At 45.3% G+C, this 17,033-nt stretch overlaps 1 protein-coding gene across 3 annotated transcripts in view; it reads left to right on the plus strand.

Annotated features, from left to right (window-relative positions):
* The window catches only part of PPP1R16B (protein phosphatase 1 regulatory subunit 16B), an 89,126-nt gene that overhangs the window by 23,274 nt on the left and 48,819 nt on the right, over positions 1-17,033 (plus strand). For all 3 annotated transcript variants that reach the window (XM_045980924.1, XM_045980922.1, XM_045980923.1), the window contains exon 2: positions 2,499-2,859. In XM_045980924.1, coding sequence (XP_045836880.1) covers positions 2,610-2,859 — 250 coding nt within the window. In that variant the 5' untranslated portion in view covers positions 2,499-2,609. The remainder of the gene's footprint in view (positions 1-2,498; positions 2,860-17,033) is intronic.

Raw genomic sequence — 17,033 nt, forward strand, 5'->3', positions numbered from 1 at the left:
GGGCTTCCAGGTTAAGTCTGGCCCCTAGCCACAGAGAGCTCACCATTGCTCCAAAGACTTCTGTTCTTTCTAGGCCGAGCGGCCCCATCCTCCTCAAGCCATGTTTGTGGGTGTCTGTTCCTAGAATTTCCTTCATGGTAATCAGACCCTTGGCCTGCCTTTGAACATTGTCAAGCTCCCTCTCAGCCTGTGTCTGTCCTTTTTATCTGGCAAACACCTACTCATCGTTTCCGATTCAATTCCGTTGTCCCCTGCTCTGGAGAGCTTTCCTCATCGCCTCCGGCAGACTGGCCCTTCCGTTTTCTGCCTATGACATAGTGTTGGGTAAACTGCTTAATCTCTCTACGCCTCAATTTCCTTCTCTGTGAAATGGGAATGATGATAGTACCTACCTCATTAGATTGTTAAGAGGAGAAAAAGAATTTGTCGATACATTGATAGATGACAGAGAGAGGTTTCATAGAATGCAGAGCTAGTCCCTGATCCATCGCTGAATCTGGGCTTGTCACAGAGCAGGAGCTTGTTAAATGTTAGATCACTTGAGGAAGCGGGGAGAAGTAACCATGTGATCCACTAGCTCCCAGAGGTCCGACTGTCACGATAAGATGTGGTTGGGAATTCAACTTTTCCAAACCCCTTACTTTAAAAAAAGGCAACCAAAATATCTGTCTAAATGGCTAAAATGCAAGAACAGTGACACCACCAACTGCTGGCGGAGAAACTAGATCACTCATACATTGCTGGCGAGAACGAAAAATGGTACAGTCACCCTGGAAAACAGTTTGACAGTTTTTTATAAAACTAATCAAATAATTGCCAAATGATCCAGCAGTTGTATTCTCGGGCATTTACTCCAAAGTGAAAGCTTATGTTCACAGGAAAGCTGCCCATGAAGGTAAGGTCCCCAAACTGGAAACAGCCCAGACATTCCGCAGTGAGTGAATGGTTAAGCGAACTGTGGTACATTCACACAATGGAATACTTCTCAGCAATAAAGAAGAATGGGCTATGGATACACACAACAATTTGAATGAATCTCAAGGGAATGATGCTGAGTGAAAAAGTCAATCTCAAACGGTTACCTGCTGTCTGGTGTTATTGATACAACATTCTTGAAGTGACACAGTTCTAGAGATGGGGATCAGTTGATTGCCAAGGGCAAGGATAAGAGTGCTTGGAGAGACGGGGGTTAGGGAATCCTTGTGTGATGGAACTGTTTGTATCTTGACTGTGGTGGTGGACACACAAACCTACACATATGATGAAATTGTGTTAAACTAATACACACACACACACACACACGAGTACATGTAAAACCAGGGACTTCTGAATAGATTGATAGGTTGTGTCAATATCAGGTTCTTGGTTATGATACTGACTATAGTTTTGCAGGTGTTATCCTGGGGACAAACTAGGTAAAAGTTGCATATTATTTGCTACAACTGCATGTGGATCTGCAATGATCTCAAAATAAAAAGTGTAATTAATTAATTTAAAAAGGATTACAAGGTATCCACAACAAAACAAAATAAAAGCAACCAAAGGCGGCTGGCTTGTTTTGGCTGAGCCTTGCCTTTGGCTTATGTTAACTTTTGAAGTCAGGTTCACTCAGACCCTGAGGACCTTTGCCCTTTGAGCATGGTCAAGCCAACCCCTTCCCCATTTGCTTGTCTGCCCTCCAGTCTCAGAGCTGGGAGGAATGTGAAGAACAATCTGACCCAGTCTGAGCTCCCAGGGGTCACACCGAATCCTGGTCATTAGCCTCTGGAGGACGGGCAGTCCAGGAGTGAAGCAGGGAGCCCAGAAGAGCAGCGATCACTTCTTGAAGCCCAGGGCTGTCCTGACCCCTGGGAACCAGTAGGCATTTCCATATTACCCATGCAGACCTGTGCCAGTCTTTCTCTTGCCCAACACCCCACAATTCTCCACCAGCCTTGCCTCTGGGGTCCCAGATGGGCTGAGTTTATATGTCCTTACTCTTTTCCCTCCAAGCTGTTTCTCTCTGCTATTAGGTGTATAACATTTTTTGGTCAGCTCTTTTTATTCCTAGCAATTCTGGGAGGTGGAGACAATATTTTATAGGTGGGAAAAGAGGCTTAAATATATTCAAGTGATCATTCCAGGACCCTTTTCTGGTGTGTCTGAGAGCCCATAGGTATTAATTCCTTTAAAAATAACAAAATGCCTTATATGTTATAACAATATAAAGACCTTATATGAAATAATAATGTAACCCCCCCCCCCCCCCCCGCCAAATTAACAAATCTGTGGCATGATGGAGGTGTTAGCCAAGGCTGCAGTGGTAATCCTATTGCCATAGATAAATGTATCAGATCAACACTTTGTATGCCGTAGACTTACACAATGTTATAGGTCAATCCCATCTCAACTTAAATATAATAGAAGCAAGTGTTTGGCTTACGGGGTGAGTACCACCCCCAGATCGGAGTTTCGCGCCTGACCCCCGTGTCCATCTGTGTCTCTCTCTCCCCGCACAGGCCCCACCATGAGGCCCCAGCCCCGCAGGAACCCCCGCGCCGCCCCGGCACCTGGCGCCCCGCGCTAGCACCACCCCCTCCCCCGCTGGGGTGTGGGGAGGCGCCAAGGCCATGGCCAGCCACGTGGACCTGCTGACCGAGCTGCAGCTGCTGGAGAAGGTGCCCACGCTGGAGCGGCTGCGCGCCGCCCAGAAGCGCCGGGCGCAGCAGCTGAAGAAGTGGGCGCAGTACGAGCAGGACCTGCAGCACCGGAAGCGCAAGCACGAGCGGAAGCGCAGCACGGGCGGCCGGCGGAAGAAGGTGTCCTTCGAGGCCAGCGTGGCCCTGCTGGAGGCCTCCCTGAGGAACGACGCCGAGGAAGGTAGGCTCCTCTGGCCCCGGTCAGCTGGTCAGCTCGGGCCGGTGCCTCCTGCCCCGGCGGGGGGTGGGGATGGGGTTGGCGGGGGAGCTGGCCGGGTCGGGTCTGCAACGGGCGCTCCGCGTGCTGCTGGGCTTTCCCGGGCCTCGGCGGCGGCCCTGGACGGTGTAGGGCCTTGGTTAATGGCACGGGCCCGCGCGCAGACTGCCCTCGCTTTGTCCGTTCTTCCTGGCGTGACTCTGGCAAGGAGGCAAGTCACCTCGGTTCCCTGTACCTGAGTGTCCATCCCTGTAACACGGGGGTCAACACTGGCATCCGCCTCAAGGGTTTGCTGTGAGCACTGGGTTAGCGAATCCCGCTAAGTTATTGGGTATGTGTGGTCCGTCGTACTCTGTAAGTGGGTATTAGTATGTTTTATTTTATTGTATGATTCCTATATTTTATTTCATTATATTTATAGAATGAATGCATGTCTGTATATGTATTTGTGTATATATACCATTTATATAATATCACATTTGTATCTATATGTATGTATATAGATAACTGCTCTTATGTGGCGTGCCCATGAAGTCTGGAAACAGAGGAATATACACAATGTTGTCTAGGACATTTTCACTCAATTAAGCAAACTAATAAAAAAAATAAATGCAAATACACACTCATAGCATCCATTTCCAGATATTATGGATACCCTGTAGTGGTTACATTTTACTTAATTATGTTATTATATGTCCCCTGATCCAGATATCATGATACCCCAGAGGCAGGTATAATAAACACCCATTTTACAGATGGGAACACTGAGACCAGAGAGGTTCAGAACCTTGACTGAGGTGGCAGAGCTGGGACCAGAAACCACGGGATCCAAGCTCTTGTCCCTGGCCTCATGGCCTTGTAGGTTTGTTTCCTGTTGTATGAATGATTGGAAGATCCATGATTCGACCAGCTCTCTTCTCTGAGGGTGCTCTCAGGGGTATTGCATGGCTGAGGTTTGTGTGTGTGTGTGTCCTGTGTTCCCCTCGGCAGCCTCCAGTCTCCTTCCGGCATAGGAGTCCTTTCTGGCTGTCCCTGGGGAAGGCCCAGCTCGCCGTGTTTCCAGGGTCCCTCTGTCCTCCTGCCTCCACACACCCTGCGGACATGCAGCGCTAAGACAGTCATGGATGGAGGGATGGCGCTTCCTGCCCTAGAGGGTGTTGGGTTTTACGCACATCGCTCCTCAGGTTCTAGCACCTTCTGAGAAGTGCAGTTTCCCTTCTGCCCTGGTTACACAGTGCTCTGGGAACAGAGCAGAAGCATTCCCAGAACTACTCAGCCGGAAGGAGTGCAGCTGAGAGCCTGGGGTGAGCAGCATAAAATGTCTGGCTCGGGGGACCGGCCCTGCGAGGCTCCTTCCCACGTGAGGTGCTGGGTGACGTGGCAGACCCATCCCGCTCAGTGGGCGGCACATCAGTGATGTCTAATTTGTGTCGTGGGTGGCGGTTCATCAGCTCTTCTTTGCCACTCTTTTCCTCCCTCCTTCCCTGACAAAGCCGTGTTCCGCTCTCTGAAGGGACTCTGCGAGCCGGCTGACAGCTGCTCCAGAACTTCGGTGCCTCCCCAGCCCTGGCGTGGGCCCTGCACCCTGCCAGCCTCCCACACGGCCTGGGGGCGAAGAGCGCCGGGTGCGGGGCCAGGACCGCAGGCCCCGGCCTTGTGTGTGACCTTGTGCGGCTGGTTTCACTGCTCTGGATCCAGCTTCTTAGTCTGTAAAATGGACTTTTGAACCTTGTCCTCGAGGAGGGGTGTGACAAGAATGAGACAAAACCCTAAATGTGACAGCTCGCTGAAAAGTGACCCCTGAAGGCTGGACCAGGGTGGTGACCATTTTGACATACTTTGTTTTTAAGAGCCCAAATATACACAAACACGTTTTTCTTGTAAAAATAAGCACAGAAGCGTACAGAGGAAAAAGTCCCCCCCCTCCACCGCTTCTTACTGTTAGTTTGATGTGTTTCCTTCTAGGCATTGCCTTTACTTGCTTGTGTATTTGTCCACTTGGAGAAACAGTCTAGTTGGAGTTTTACGGTTTTGTTTTGTTTTTACATAAGCGATGACATGCTGGATCCATTACTCTGCAATTTTCTTTTTCTCTTCTTTTTTTTTTTTCCACCCAACAAGATACCTTGGAGGTGTTTTCATGCCAGTACCGTGCAATTACAGAGCTGTATTATTCTTTTTAACTGCTGCATAGTATTCCATAGTAGGGTTTCCCCAGAAGTTTTCAACTGGTTCCTTAGTGGTGAGCATGGAGGTTTTCTCAGCAGTTTTGCTTTTGCTCAAGTAACTTCTTGTGCACACAGGTAGATGTTGATCGAGGACAGATGTGGGCAAATGGAAGAGTTGGATGCAAGCGTATGTGCATTAAATTTGAATGAGAAAAGTGCTGCCCCCTTGGGCCGGTCCCTGGCCTTGGGGCAGCCAAGTGAGGGTGGAGGGCCAGAGCACTGTGTGCCGGGGTGGGCCGTAGGGTGGGGTGAGAGGTCCCCCTGCAGTCCACAGGTGGCTGGGTTGGGGCTGGGGTGTGAAGCTTCCATCAGTACCAGTCAGCAGGCAGTCTGGCCGGGCTATGCTCAGCATCCTGGCAGTATGACAGAGCCCGCTGCTCCCAGCTGGCAGGGATGGTTTCTGTGGCTGGCGGAGCCGGTGCTGGGGAGGCTGCAGGGGCGTTAGCTCACAGCGGGATGGGAATGGGGGTAGCGGCTCCCCCACTCCCTTGAGCTCACAGCAGTGGCTGAGTCAACCTCCTCCACCTGCCAGGGCAATGTGAGTCGACCCAGAGAAAGGCAGCGCTGGAGAGGGATGCATTGTACTTCCTCCTCCGGCTCTGCATTGTCTTCAGGCTAACGTCCGGGCACCGGGGACTCTTCTTGGTCTTGGACCTGCCTGAACCCCACCCTCTTGTGCTCCCTGCCTAGCATTGCCCTGCGTTCCAGCCATCTCCAGCTCCAGCTTCCTCGCATATGCCCTGCATTCTCTTACCTCCCTGCCTTTGCATATGCAGTTCCTTCTGTCTGGAACACTCTTTTGCCTGATTCCTATAACGCTAGGAGTTGGGTCTTGAGTGACCTTCTTGGGGAGCAATCTGTGAGCCTTTCTGCACCCCACCCCATCACTAGTTAGAGCAGAAATTCAGTACACAGCTAATGTTTACCAAGAGGCAGTGCAGTGTTGTGGCGAGGAATGTGGACTCTAGGGCTGGTTCTCTAGAATTCAAATCTCAGCTCTGCCACACACTAGCTGTGCAATGTCGGCAAAGTTACTAAACTTCTCTGGGCCTCAGTTTCCCCATTTGTGAAAATGAGGATGATAGAATAGAGCTGCCTCAGAAAGTTGTCGTGGGGTTAAAATGAGTTTACAGATGTTGAAGTGTATGCTAAGGGGTAGATTTTAGTGCTATAAAGTGTAGCTATTCTGCATTATCTATGGTCCACACTTACATAATCTGTACTAGTGTATACACTGATTATCATTGTTACTGTTATTTATTGAGTGCTTACTTTGTATCAAAAGTTATCTCAGTTAATCCTCATGCTGACCCTCTGAGGGGCAGTCAAATCTCATTTTTTAAGAAGAGCTCTGTTGAAATAGGTTTAATTGACATGTCACAAAATTTGCCGATTTTAAGTGTGCAATTTAGCGATTTTCGGTAAGCTTACAGAGCGGCACACCCATCACCGCAACCCAATTTTTGAACGTTGCATCACCCCCAAGAGAAACCTTGTGCCCATTTGTAGTCACTCCTGGTTCCCACCCCTGCCCTGAACCCTAGGCAACCACTAATCTCTTTTCTGCCTCTATACCCTTGCCTTTTCTGGAATGTTCCACTTATACAGACTCATCCAGTATGTGAGCTTTTGCGATCAGCTTCTTTCACTTAGAATAATGTTTCCAAGGTGCGTTCAGGTTGTGGCATGTGTCAGGGTTTCATTTCTTTTATTGCGCTGTAGTATTCCATTGTATGGATATGCTACATCTCGTTTATCCATTCACATTTGGATTGCTTCCATTTGGGGTAATGATGAATAACGCTGCTAACATTTTTGTGTAAGTCTTTGTGTGGATGTATGTTTTCATTTCTCTGGGATGGTTACCTAGGACTGGAATTGCTGGGTCATAAGGCAAATTTGGGTTTAACATTTAGGAAGCTGCAAACCTGTTTTCCAAAATGGCAGCCCCATTTTGCATTCTCAAACCTCATTGGACAGATGAGGACATGGAAGCTCCAAGAAGAATGTCACCTGCCAAAGATGTCACAGGTTTTTGGCATCAGACCAGGGACTCAAACCCACATCTGATGTCTCTGAAGCCTGTGCTTTTAACTGCCAGGCAGACCTGGCACCTCGTGCTCTGGATTTTCCCTAGGAAATGAGAGAGCCGCTCACTCGTGGTTCTGACCTCTGTCTCTTGCGGCCCGACGGCCCTGTTGCTCCTGCCAGCGTCTTGGGCCATTGGCACTGGCGGTGGTGGGGTGGGGGGGTCCTTGGATAAGCTCTTCATCCCACACTTTAACCTCTTTCCATGGCCACATGAGCCAGCCTCTGTTGAAACCACCCAACATTTGTTAAGTTGTCAGGGTTTCTGTTCTTCTCTCCGAATGTTGCAGGATTTTCTTTATGGAAACTCTGTTCACATTCCCAAAAAGAGTTTGAGTGTTTCTTCTATAGCCTAATTTTAACTCTTCAACTGTTATTCTCACGGTAAAGGTTTCAAACTTTTTTTTTTTTTTTTTTGAGCAGTGGAAACTTTTCTTTATGTGAAATTATGCAGAAACTCAATATGTAAAAAGGGTGAAAGAGCTATTCTGGCTGAGGCTCTGCGGGTAGCGGTGGTGGCCACTGGGCCCTCACCCGCAGGCACCCAGCGGACCTCTCCCTGGCTCGCAGGTGCTCTGGCGCACACCTGGGCTGCGTATGCCGTGCTTAAACCGTCAGCTCCTCCAAAGGAAACAGAGGTCTGTGGCTGGCGGAGCCGGTGCTGGGGACTTTCACTTCTGGTGATCTGGAAAAGGGAAGTTTCTTTTCTCTTAATTATAAAAATCATTCATCCTTGTTGTAGAAAATTGTTAAAGTACAGGAAGAAAAAACATTAAGAAAATAAAATCACAGCTATGCCCAACGTAAACAGCAACAACTACTGATAATGTTTTGGTATTGTTCTGTTACTCAGGGTCCTGATAGGCAAGAAATGGTGCCCTCACAAGGGGTAGTTTCAGAAAAGTTTAATAAAGGGGTCATGTCTAAAGAGCTTAGGGCATCAGTCCTCAACCTTTTTGGTCTCTGGGCCCCTTTAGATGGTTAGAAACTGAGCACCCTTAAGAGCTTTTGTTTCACTGGGCTCAGTATTGATATTTATCACATTGGAAATTAAGGCTGAGGAATTTAAATAAATATGTACTCATTAAAACATAAAAATAAAGCCGTTATCTGTTGTACTAGTTATCTACTCCTGCATAGCAGAGTTGCTCAACATTGAGCCCCTCAAAACAATAAACATTTCCTGTTTTACACAGCTTCTGTAGATCAAGAATCCAGGGTCAACGTGGCCTGGGTGGCTCTAGCTCAGGATCTCTCATAAGGTTGCAGAAATCACCTCATGCTTTAACAGGGCTGGAGACGCTGCCTCCGAGATGGCACACTCACGTGGCTCTTGGCGGGAGGCCTCAGGTTCTTGCCGCATGAGCCTCTTCATAGGGCCTGATGAGTGTCTTCTGAACATGGCGGCTCGCTTTCTTCTGAGCGAGTGATCCAAGAGTTCGAGTGAGGAAGAAATCACACTGCTTTTTATGACCTATGCTTTTAAGTCACGTATCATCACTTCTGCCATATTCTGTTCATTAGAAACGATTCACAGAGTCTAGCTCCCACTCAAGGGGAGAGGAATTAGACTCACCTCTTGAAGCAAGGAGAATTTGTGGGCATGTTCTAGAACTACCACACCTGCGAACGTAAATATTTTTATGAAAAATACTAGTATTTTTCAAGACAAAAAATATAGAGTAGCCTTGTTTTATAGTTTTGTAAATCTTTGTTAAGGTCTGACTTTAAAAGAGATGGCTGGATTCTCTCATCTGCTTCTACATTCAATATGTTGTGATATGTTATTTTGGTTAAAATAAATGAAGAAAAATCTCACACAGAGATGCCATTGGAAAAGAGAGGAATCTTTTAATTGCCTTTTCAGATCATTGTGGATATTCCTTGATATTGCAACCAAATTCAATAGGTGGTCGCTTCTTGAATCTCAATGTGGAACCTGAAACGGTATCAATTTTTAGCTTTTCTTACTTTGTTACATTAAAATCCATTGGTGGTCTTGCATTTTAAAAGTTTCTTTTACCCATACCTACTTTCTTTCTTTTTTTTTTAAAGTAATGTATTATCTGTTAGAAAATATTAGCTCACTTTTTATTTTTTTGGATATTACACCAAAACACAAGTAACAAAAGGAAAAAATTAACAGGTGGGACTCTATCAAACCCAAAAGCTTCTGCACAGCAAAAAGAACAACCAGTTAAAGGAGAAGCAAACTACAGAATAGGAGAAAGTGTTCACAAACTATCAGATAAGGGTTTCATATCCAAAAGATATAAGGAACTCATACAACTCAATAGCAAAAAACCAAATAATCCAATTAAAATTGGGCAAGGCATCTGAATAGACATTTTCCCAAAGAAGACATACAGATGGCCAACAGGTCTATGAAAAGATGCTCCACATCACTAATCATTAGGGAAATGCAGATCAAAGCCACAATGAGATAATATTTCATTTAAGACCTGGGAGAGCCTGACGCTTCTCTCCTGTAGTAATAGCAAGGTATGTGGAGCAAAGAACACAAACCAAGAGAAAACCCTGGGATGCCTCGGTAGCTCCGTGCTGAGCCAAGAAGAAAAGGACAAAGGAGACCAGTAGTCATCTGCCAGGGTAGAAGAAAGACAGCTAGTGTGGTGAGGCATCTCAGAAGCCCAGGGAGGGAGCCATTTTTAGAAGAAAGATCTGTCTGCTGAGCCACATGTGGCTTTGAGGTGGACGGTTTTATGTTGTCTTAATATCATCTTTGCAAAAGAGAGGGTTAATGCCGACTTCCTAGTCCCCTGTCTGAATGTACCATGATTGATGTAAACACTCCCCTATGATTGGATTTTCAGGTTGTTTCCAATTTTTACTACTATAAGTTATGCCATGGTGATTATCAGTGGACTAAAGTATTTGGCCACAAGGTTTGATTATTTACTTTGGGTAGACTCCTCGAGGCTCATAGATTTGAGATATAAACATATGCAGGGCTTTGGTAGAAATTGCTGATTGGTCAGTTTGCACATAAGCCTCACCCTTCAGCCTGTGTGCCAGGCCTGCCTCACCTCCGCCTCGCTTATCGACCCTGCTTGATGACACAGAAAAGTGCAAAGTTGCTGACAGATTCAAGATATGGAAGATAGTCCTGTAGTCTTAATTTACATATAACGGAGAAGTTTAAGGTTGAATACCATTCATAACCTTATTGGGATTCGTTTCCTTATTTCTCGGAGTTGTCTATTTTGGGGTTCCTTTTTTTCTACTAGTTTCTTTATTGATTTCAACGATTGGGTAGTGTTTGTGTCAGACAGAGGAGAGACAGAGAGTGCATGAGATGGAGGGGAGGATGTGAGTTGTTATCATATACGGTGCACATGCTTTCTGCCAACTGTGTGTGTGTGCACATGTGTGTATGTGTGTGTTTGCTTTACCATTTTGCCAGATCATTTTTATGTGTTTAATCTGATGATATTTGCTTCTTTCTCCCCTTCATGATTTTGTTCTTTGCTCTTATCCCTCTAAAACAGGGCTTTTAACCCTCTAAAACTGTGGTTTGGAGGCCAAATCTTGCCCTACCACCTGTTTTGTAAATAAAGTTTTATTTGGATTACGGCCTCACCTAATCATTTACATATTGTCTGTGGCTGCCTTCACACTACAGCGACACAGTTAGGTAGTTGCAACAGAAACCATATGACCTATAAAGATGAAAATACTTACTCTCGCCTTTTACAGAAAAAGTTTGCTGACTCTTGCTCTAAAGCATTTCCTCACCCAGTGATGTATTTTTTAAAAAAATTTTATTTATTATTTTGATAGAACGAGATCACAAATAGGCAGAGAGGCAGGCAGAGAGAGAGGGGGAAGCAGGCTCCCTGCTGAGCAGAGAGCCTGATGCGGGACTCGATCCCAGGACACAGAGACCATGATTCAAGCCGAAGGCAGAGGCTTAACCCACTGAGCCATCCTGACGCCCCCCCCGCCCAGTGACATATGTTAACCTACATGCTTTTTCTAGATTTTTGTGGCCTTATGTAAATAAAGTAAACATGTAATTCCTCTGGAATTCGTTTTAGTGTAAAGTAGTCAATGAAAATCTATCTCCATTTTGTTTCGGAAACATTTTCAATTGTCCACCTTCCTTCCTTCCCTGTGAATTTGCGAGGCCACGCTCATCCTCCCGAGCCTCATCTGTGACAAAGGGTAACTTTCTGAGCTGTTTATTTTGTTCTAACAATCTGTTTCTGTGCCAGTTACACACTGTTTTGATCCCAGCTTTCTAATGTGGCTTAGTGTATTATAGAACGAGTCCTTCTTCAAATTGCTCTTCTTTCGCAAAATGTTCTTGGTTATTTTCAGCTGTTCACGTAACATTTAAGAACTTTTGGTCAGGTTTTCCCTCCAGAGCTCAAAAATAGAGTCCTCCGAAATTGATTAATGTTATAAATGGGTATAGAGTTTTGGTTTTATAAAATGAAAGGAATTCTGGAGATACATGGCAATGATGGTTGTACAGCACACAGCATTATGAATATAATAATATTCATAACATTATTAGAATATCATATATATATGATATATAATAATAATAATTTGATACCACTGAACTGTACTCTTAAAAATGATCAAGGTGGTAAATTTTATGCATATTTTCCCATGATAAAAAAATGAAAAAACAAAAACCACCTCCCAAAATTTAGCCAGGGACCGAGGGAGGAGAGAAAGGGAAGTTATTGTCTAATGGGTATGGAGCTTCCGTTTGGGAAGATGAAAAGAGTTGGAGATGGATGCTGGTGAGGGTCGCATAACAATGGGAATGTAATTAATGCCACTCAACTGTACAGTAAAAGATGGTTAATATGATAACTTGTATCTTCTGTGTATTTTACCACAATTTAAAAAATTAATTGGGGCTCAATGTATATCCTTGTCATGAGTTTTTCTAAACAGGCAGATGGCACATGTCTCCACTGGGCAGCTATTCCTTTAAGTCTTTTGGGAAAGCTACAGGGTTTTTGTTGTTGTTGTTGTCCTTGTGGGTTGGTTGGTTTTTGTTTTTGTTTCTTTACCATACAAGTCCTGTTTATTTCTTGAAAGGAAGGCTTTGAGTTCTTATATATTGATTTTGTAGAAAGACATTTAACTCTCATTTTTTTTCAGTAGTTTTTTTGGGGGGCCTTTGTGTAGAAAATGACATTATTTGTGGATGATAAGGTTGTCTGGTGTTTCAGTGAGGCTGTCATGCCTATAACCTATCTTCCCAATTTTTCTCTCTAGGCCAACAACTCCTGTTCCTTTTGCTGACTTTTATAGGACGTGACTTTGAGATTCGTGAACGTACTCTCCTTTGTCTATAACTTTCCCAAAGCCTGATCTGGCTTCCCCTAGGGTGAATGGAACTGTCAGTTTCCTCATTCTGGTTGAGTTTATCTGTTAGTATGGCCCAAATTTCCCATTGGCTTTTTGGGCTGCCACTATTGACTCATCTGGAGTTTATAAGAAACTGAAACCCCCAAGTGGGTGTCCCATTAGTGAACTTACATCTTCCCCAACCTGTTCTTATGCAAGTGATTAAAAAAAAAAAAAACTATTTGTTGAAGTATGTTCTTCAAACGGAAAAGGGCGAAATGGGTTCCACTTTCACATGTCATGGGTGCCTCTGTGACCCAGTACTCACCCTCTGTAACCAGTATATTACCAGCATCCCAGAAGCCATCCTGGACACACGGGTGATTTTCAGCCCTGAAGTCGAGACCCTAAATTGATCTTGTTGAATTTGAGTCCATTATCTACCTGCTCAAATAATTTGGACTTTGATATATTAAGATTCCTGTGTTAGCAGTAATAGGAACCCAACTTAAACTAACTGAAGCCCATGTGGATTCAGGGGGCTACCAAAGTATCTCTGATCACTGTTAGCAGCTCAAAGTGTATATTCTATACTTTCAGTAACTGCATTAGGAATAATTTCTCTTTCTAACAGTCTTCCAGGTTGAGAGCGTCCCAGAATTGAATCTCATTGTCCAAGATGCCTACCTCTGAGCCAATCAGAGGGGCTGGGGCAGGGATGCAGTGCTATGATTGGTCTGATCTGAGGCATATGCCCACCCCTGAAGTCAGCTCCTCCCAGAACACATGAGCTGACACCTGGAGATATGTTGTACCTGCCCCAAGAGAAATTAGGATGTGGTTACCAGAAGGATGGAAAATGGATGATGGGCAGGCCATAATGAAATATGTGCATCTCAGATAAAATATTCATCAGCAGCTTCTATTCCACGCCATTCACAAATGTAATTGGCATTTGCCTTCTACTCCAGAGTTGTTCAGTTGAACTTTTTTCTTTTTTAGATATTTATTTATTTATCTGACAGACAGAGATCTCAAGTAGGCAGAGAGGCAGGCAGAGAGAGAGGAGGAAGCAGGCTCCCTGCTGAGCGGAGAGCCTGATTTGGGGCTCGATCCCAGGACCCTGGGATCACGACCTGAGCCGAAGGCAGAGGCTTTAACCCACTGAGCCACCCAGGTGCCCCGTTCAGTTGAACTTTTTCTGATGATGGAAATGCACTGTCCATTATGGTAGCTGCTAGTCATATGTGGTTCTTGAGCGTTTAAAATGTGACTAGGAGACTAAGTAGCTGAAGTTTTGCTTTTATTTAATATAAAATCATTTAAGCAGTCACCTGTGGTTAGGCTAGAGGCAGTGTATCAGACAACATGATCCTGGACCCTATCCAGATCCCTAATAAAACTGTTGAACAGGCATTGGCCAAAGACAGAGCCTAGGGGACAACCCCAGGGACCTCCTCCATGTTAATGTATCGAGTCAGTCATTACTCATTAGGGATAGTTGTTCAACTGAAAGGACTTTAGCTATACTGTTTTTATAGTTGGTATGTGGAGACAACAGCAAGAATTTCCTATAAAAAAAGAGCCTTCCTGTCCTACATAAACTTGGAAGGAGTTTTCTATCTGAGGATTAAATAACAAAACATGTAAGGGATCAGAGTAGAATTTCATGCACAGACATGGAACACAGTCTGGACATCTTCAGACCAGCACCAATAGCTCAGTAGTGAGCAGGAGCCTGGCTCAGGCCATAGGGAAGCTCACAGTCTAGAAAGGCAGTTTGAAGAGAGCACGTATTAATATGCTGACGAGTGGATAATGTTACAAAGAGAAGCTTGTCAGGAACAGTTGCCTAGAAAAAGGAGGCTAGGAGGTCAGTGATGAGCAAGGCCATCTAAATACTGTCCAGGAGAGACATGTGACCATGTGACCAACAACTTTGAAGTTGACCGTCCCTTTCCTAAGAGCATTGTGATTATGGAAAAAGAGACTTCAACCCATCTTGACATAATGCTGCTCATGTGATGACTACTTGATGTTTACGCACCTCCTTGCAATCTTCTGACCGTAACTTGGCTTCCTAGCCAGGTCTGCCTACAAGCACAGAACGAGTTGGCCATGCTTAAGTAAGTGTCTGGCGTGCAAGACAATTCCTTTTCTGAGGTGAGACTGTGTTGTGGTTTTATTCAGCAGCCTCCTAGGCCCAGATTGTATGGAACTACTCTGGGGCAAAGAAACCACTTGTGGTAGATAAACCACAGTCAGTCATGGTAAAACATGGTCAGTCACCAACGGGATGCCATCCTGGGAGACTCAGCCAACTGGAACTCTCCTGGAACCTTTTCAAACCCAAATCACCATGGTACGCAGCCAGCATTTCCCTTCCCTATGTGAGGAGATATGTGAGAAGCTTGTCAAATGCTCACTGGAGTCCTGACAGTCCCTAGCTTTAACATTTCTCAGTCTAGTGACCCTGTTGAGGAGATAGTTGAGATATTTTGGGGCATAATTTATTCTTGCTTGGCTTCTAGGAACCACTGTGTCCTTTATAATGGAGCGAGAAGATGGTCAGTATTTCTGTCGGAGGAACTCAGAGGCTCTTTCAATGAACGTACCATAAGCTCTTCTAAAACAGTCACCGAGGCCAAAGTCATTAACTAACCCTGTGGAGGAAGCCTGGGGTTTAGCAAATAGAAGAATATTCCAGAATCTGCTCAAAGTATTAAATTGTCTAGTACATCCGTCCATCCATCCCGTGTTCGTGCCAACAAACTGAGCTGACCCCACTGCCCCATCCTCTGTCTGCCACTTGGTGGAGGCAGTTGTGTCCAGAGCAGAGGTGAAAACTAAGAGAAGAGATACGAAATCTGCTACATTGGGGAGAGGGAAGTGGTATCGTCATCCTTTACACATGAAAAGCTAAACGAAGCCCAAATCTTGGTGGAGGAGTCAGAGTTCCCAGACCTTCGGAAGAAACCTGAGGTCACAGGCTTTTGGCATAAGGATCCCCAATTCCCTGGGTGCCACAAAGGTAGTAGTGGCAATTCTCCAGGTGAGTCATCCTCAAGAATTGGGCTGGATTGGCTATTGCGAAAGAGACCACCCTGAAACCCTCAGTGGCTCAAACCACTTCTCAATGTTCCTTTGGATTGGCTGGGCACTTCTGCTGGTCCTACCAGGGCTCAGTACAAGGTTGTGGTTATTTGCTGGGTCAGCCAGTGTCTGGGCTTGGCTGGGATGGCTGGGATTCTCTCTTCAAGTGGTCTTTTGTGCCGGGCTTCCTGCATCATGGCGGGCTCAGGGTTCTAAGAAGGCAAGCTCCAGTGCCCAAGCATGTTATCTGGCTCTTCGCCTGCATCATGTTTGCTGATGTCTCATTGGCCAAAGTCAGTCACATGGTCAGCCTCAGCATCAATGCAGGAGAAGCCCATACACGCCTCTCTGTACCCGTGCGCATGGGTACTGGAAGGCCTGATGCAATGGGTCTCTTACTGTTGCTGTCTACCACACACTTTAGACTTTGCTTTGCTCTAGACCAGAATTCTGGCAACTCAGTGTGATAACACTGGGCATATTGTTTTGGTCAAATGCTGTGATTGGCTGTTGATATACCTGCAAGGTCTGGGATTGTACCAGGTAGGCCAAACCCTGTGGGACCCCAGACCCTGTGTTGATTGTGCCAAGTATCTGATTTGCATTGACTCCAAAACCATGTGGCAGTCAGAATTCAGCACAGGGGGGTGGTTCTTATGCTTATTTAATTTTATTGCTTGTTAACTGCATAGCCATGACAGTGATTTATGTGATTTCATAATATTATGTTGAACCCTCAGTAATTGGGGTTAAAGTCTGGATCAATGTTGAAACAGAAGCAGGAACAGAAAAATAATCATCAGCCAGATGGAACGAATTATTAGTTCACAAATGCAGTGTGTTCAATAGATAAAATCTTCCAAAACATGGATGGCATAGGGAAAACCAAATCAAAGGGGGCCATTGGTGGAAAGGTTGGGAAGCTTTGCAGAGAGGTGATAGACCTTGAGAGTTAGCATGGAGTCAGGCAAAACTGAGTTTTAATCTCCATTTTGTGCCCTTGGGTGAATGACTTAATTTCTTTGTGCTTAGATTCCTCATCCATAAAGTGGAAAGAATAGTGACTGTGTGGGTGGAAGCAGTGAAGATTCATAGAGATAAAATCTGGCCAGCATATATAGCCCAAGTGGCTGTTACTATCATCCGCCACTAACCTTGGTTTTGATGGGCCAGCAGCAAGGTTAACATCTCTTCTGTTTTCTTTCTAATCCTTCTTCCACTCACCCCTACTACCATAACTACCCCATTTCCTCTATCTCCATTTACTCAGTGCCAGCTTTTCTATTAGTCATTCATATAAGAAGATCCTGATTGTAGCCATTTACACTTTAGTATGAAAACGAAAACATTTTACAGCAATTTTCCTTGCAAGTCAGTGGGAAATGAATGGTTTTGGCC

This window comes from Meles meles, chromosome 16 (assembly GCF_922984935.1).
Source record: "Meles meles chromosome 16, mMelMel3.1 paternal haplotype, whole genome shotgun sequence".
In the NCBI taxonomy this organism is placed as follows: domain Eukaryota; kingdom Metazoa; phylum Chordata; class Mammalia; order Carnivora; family Mustelidae; genus Meles; species Meles meles.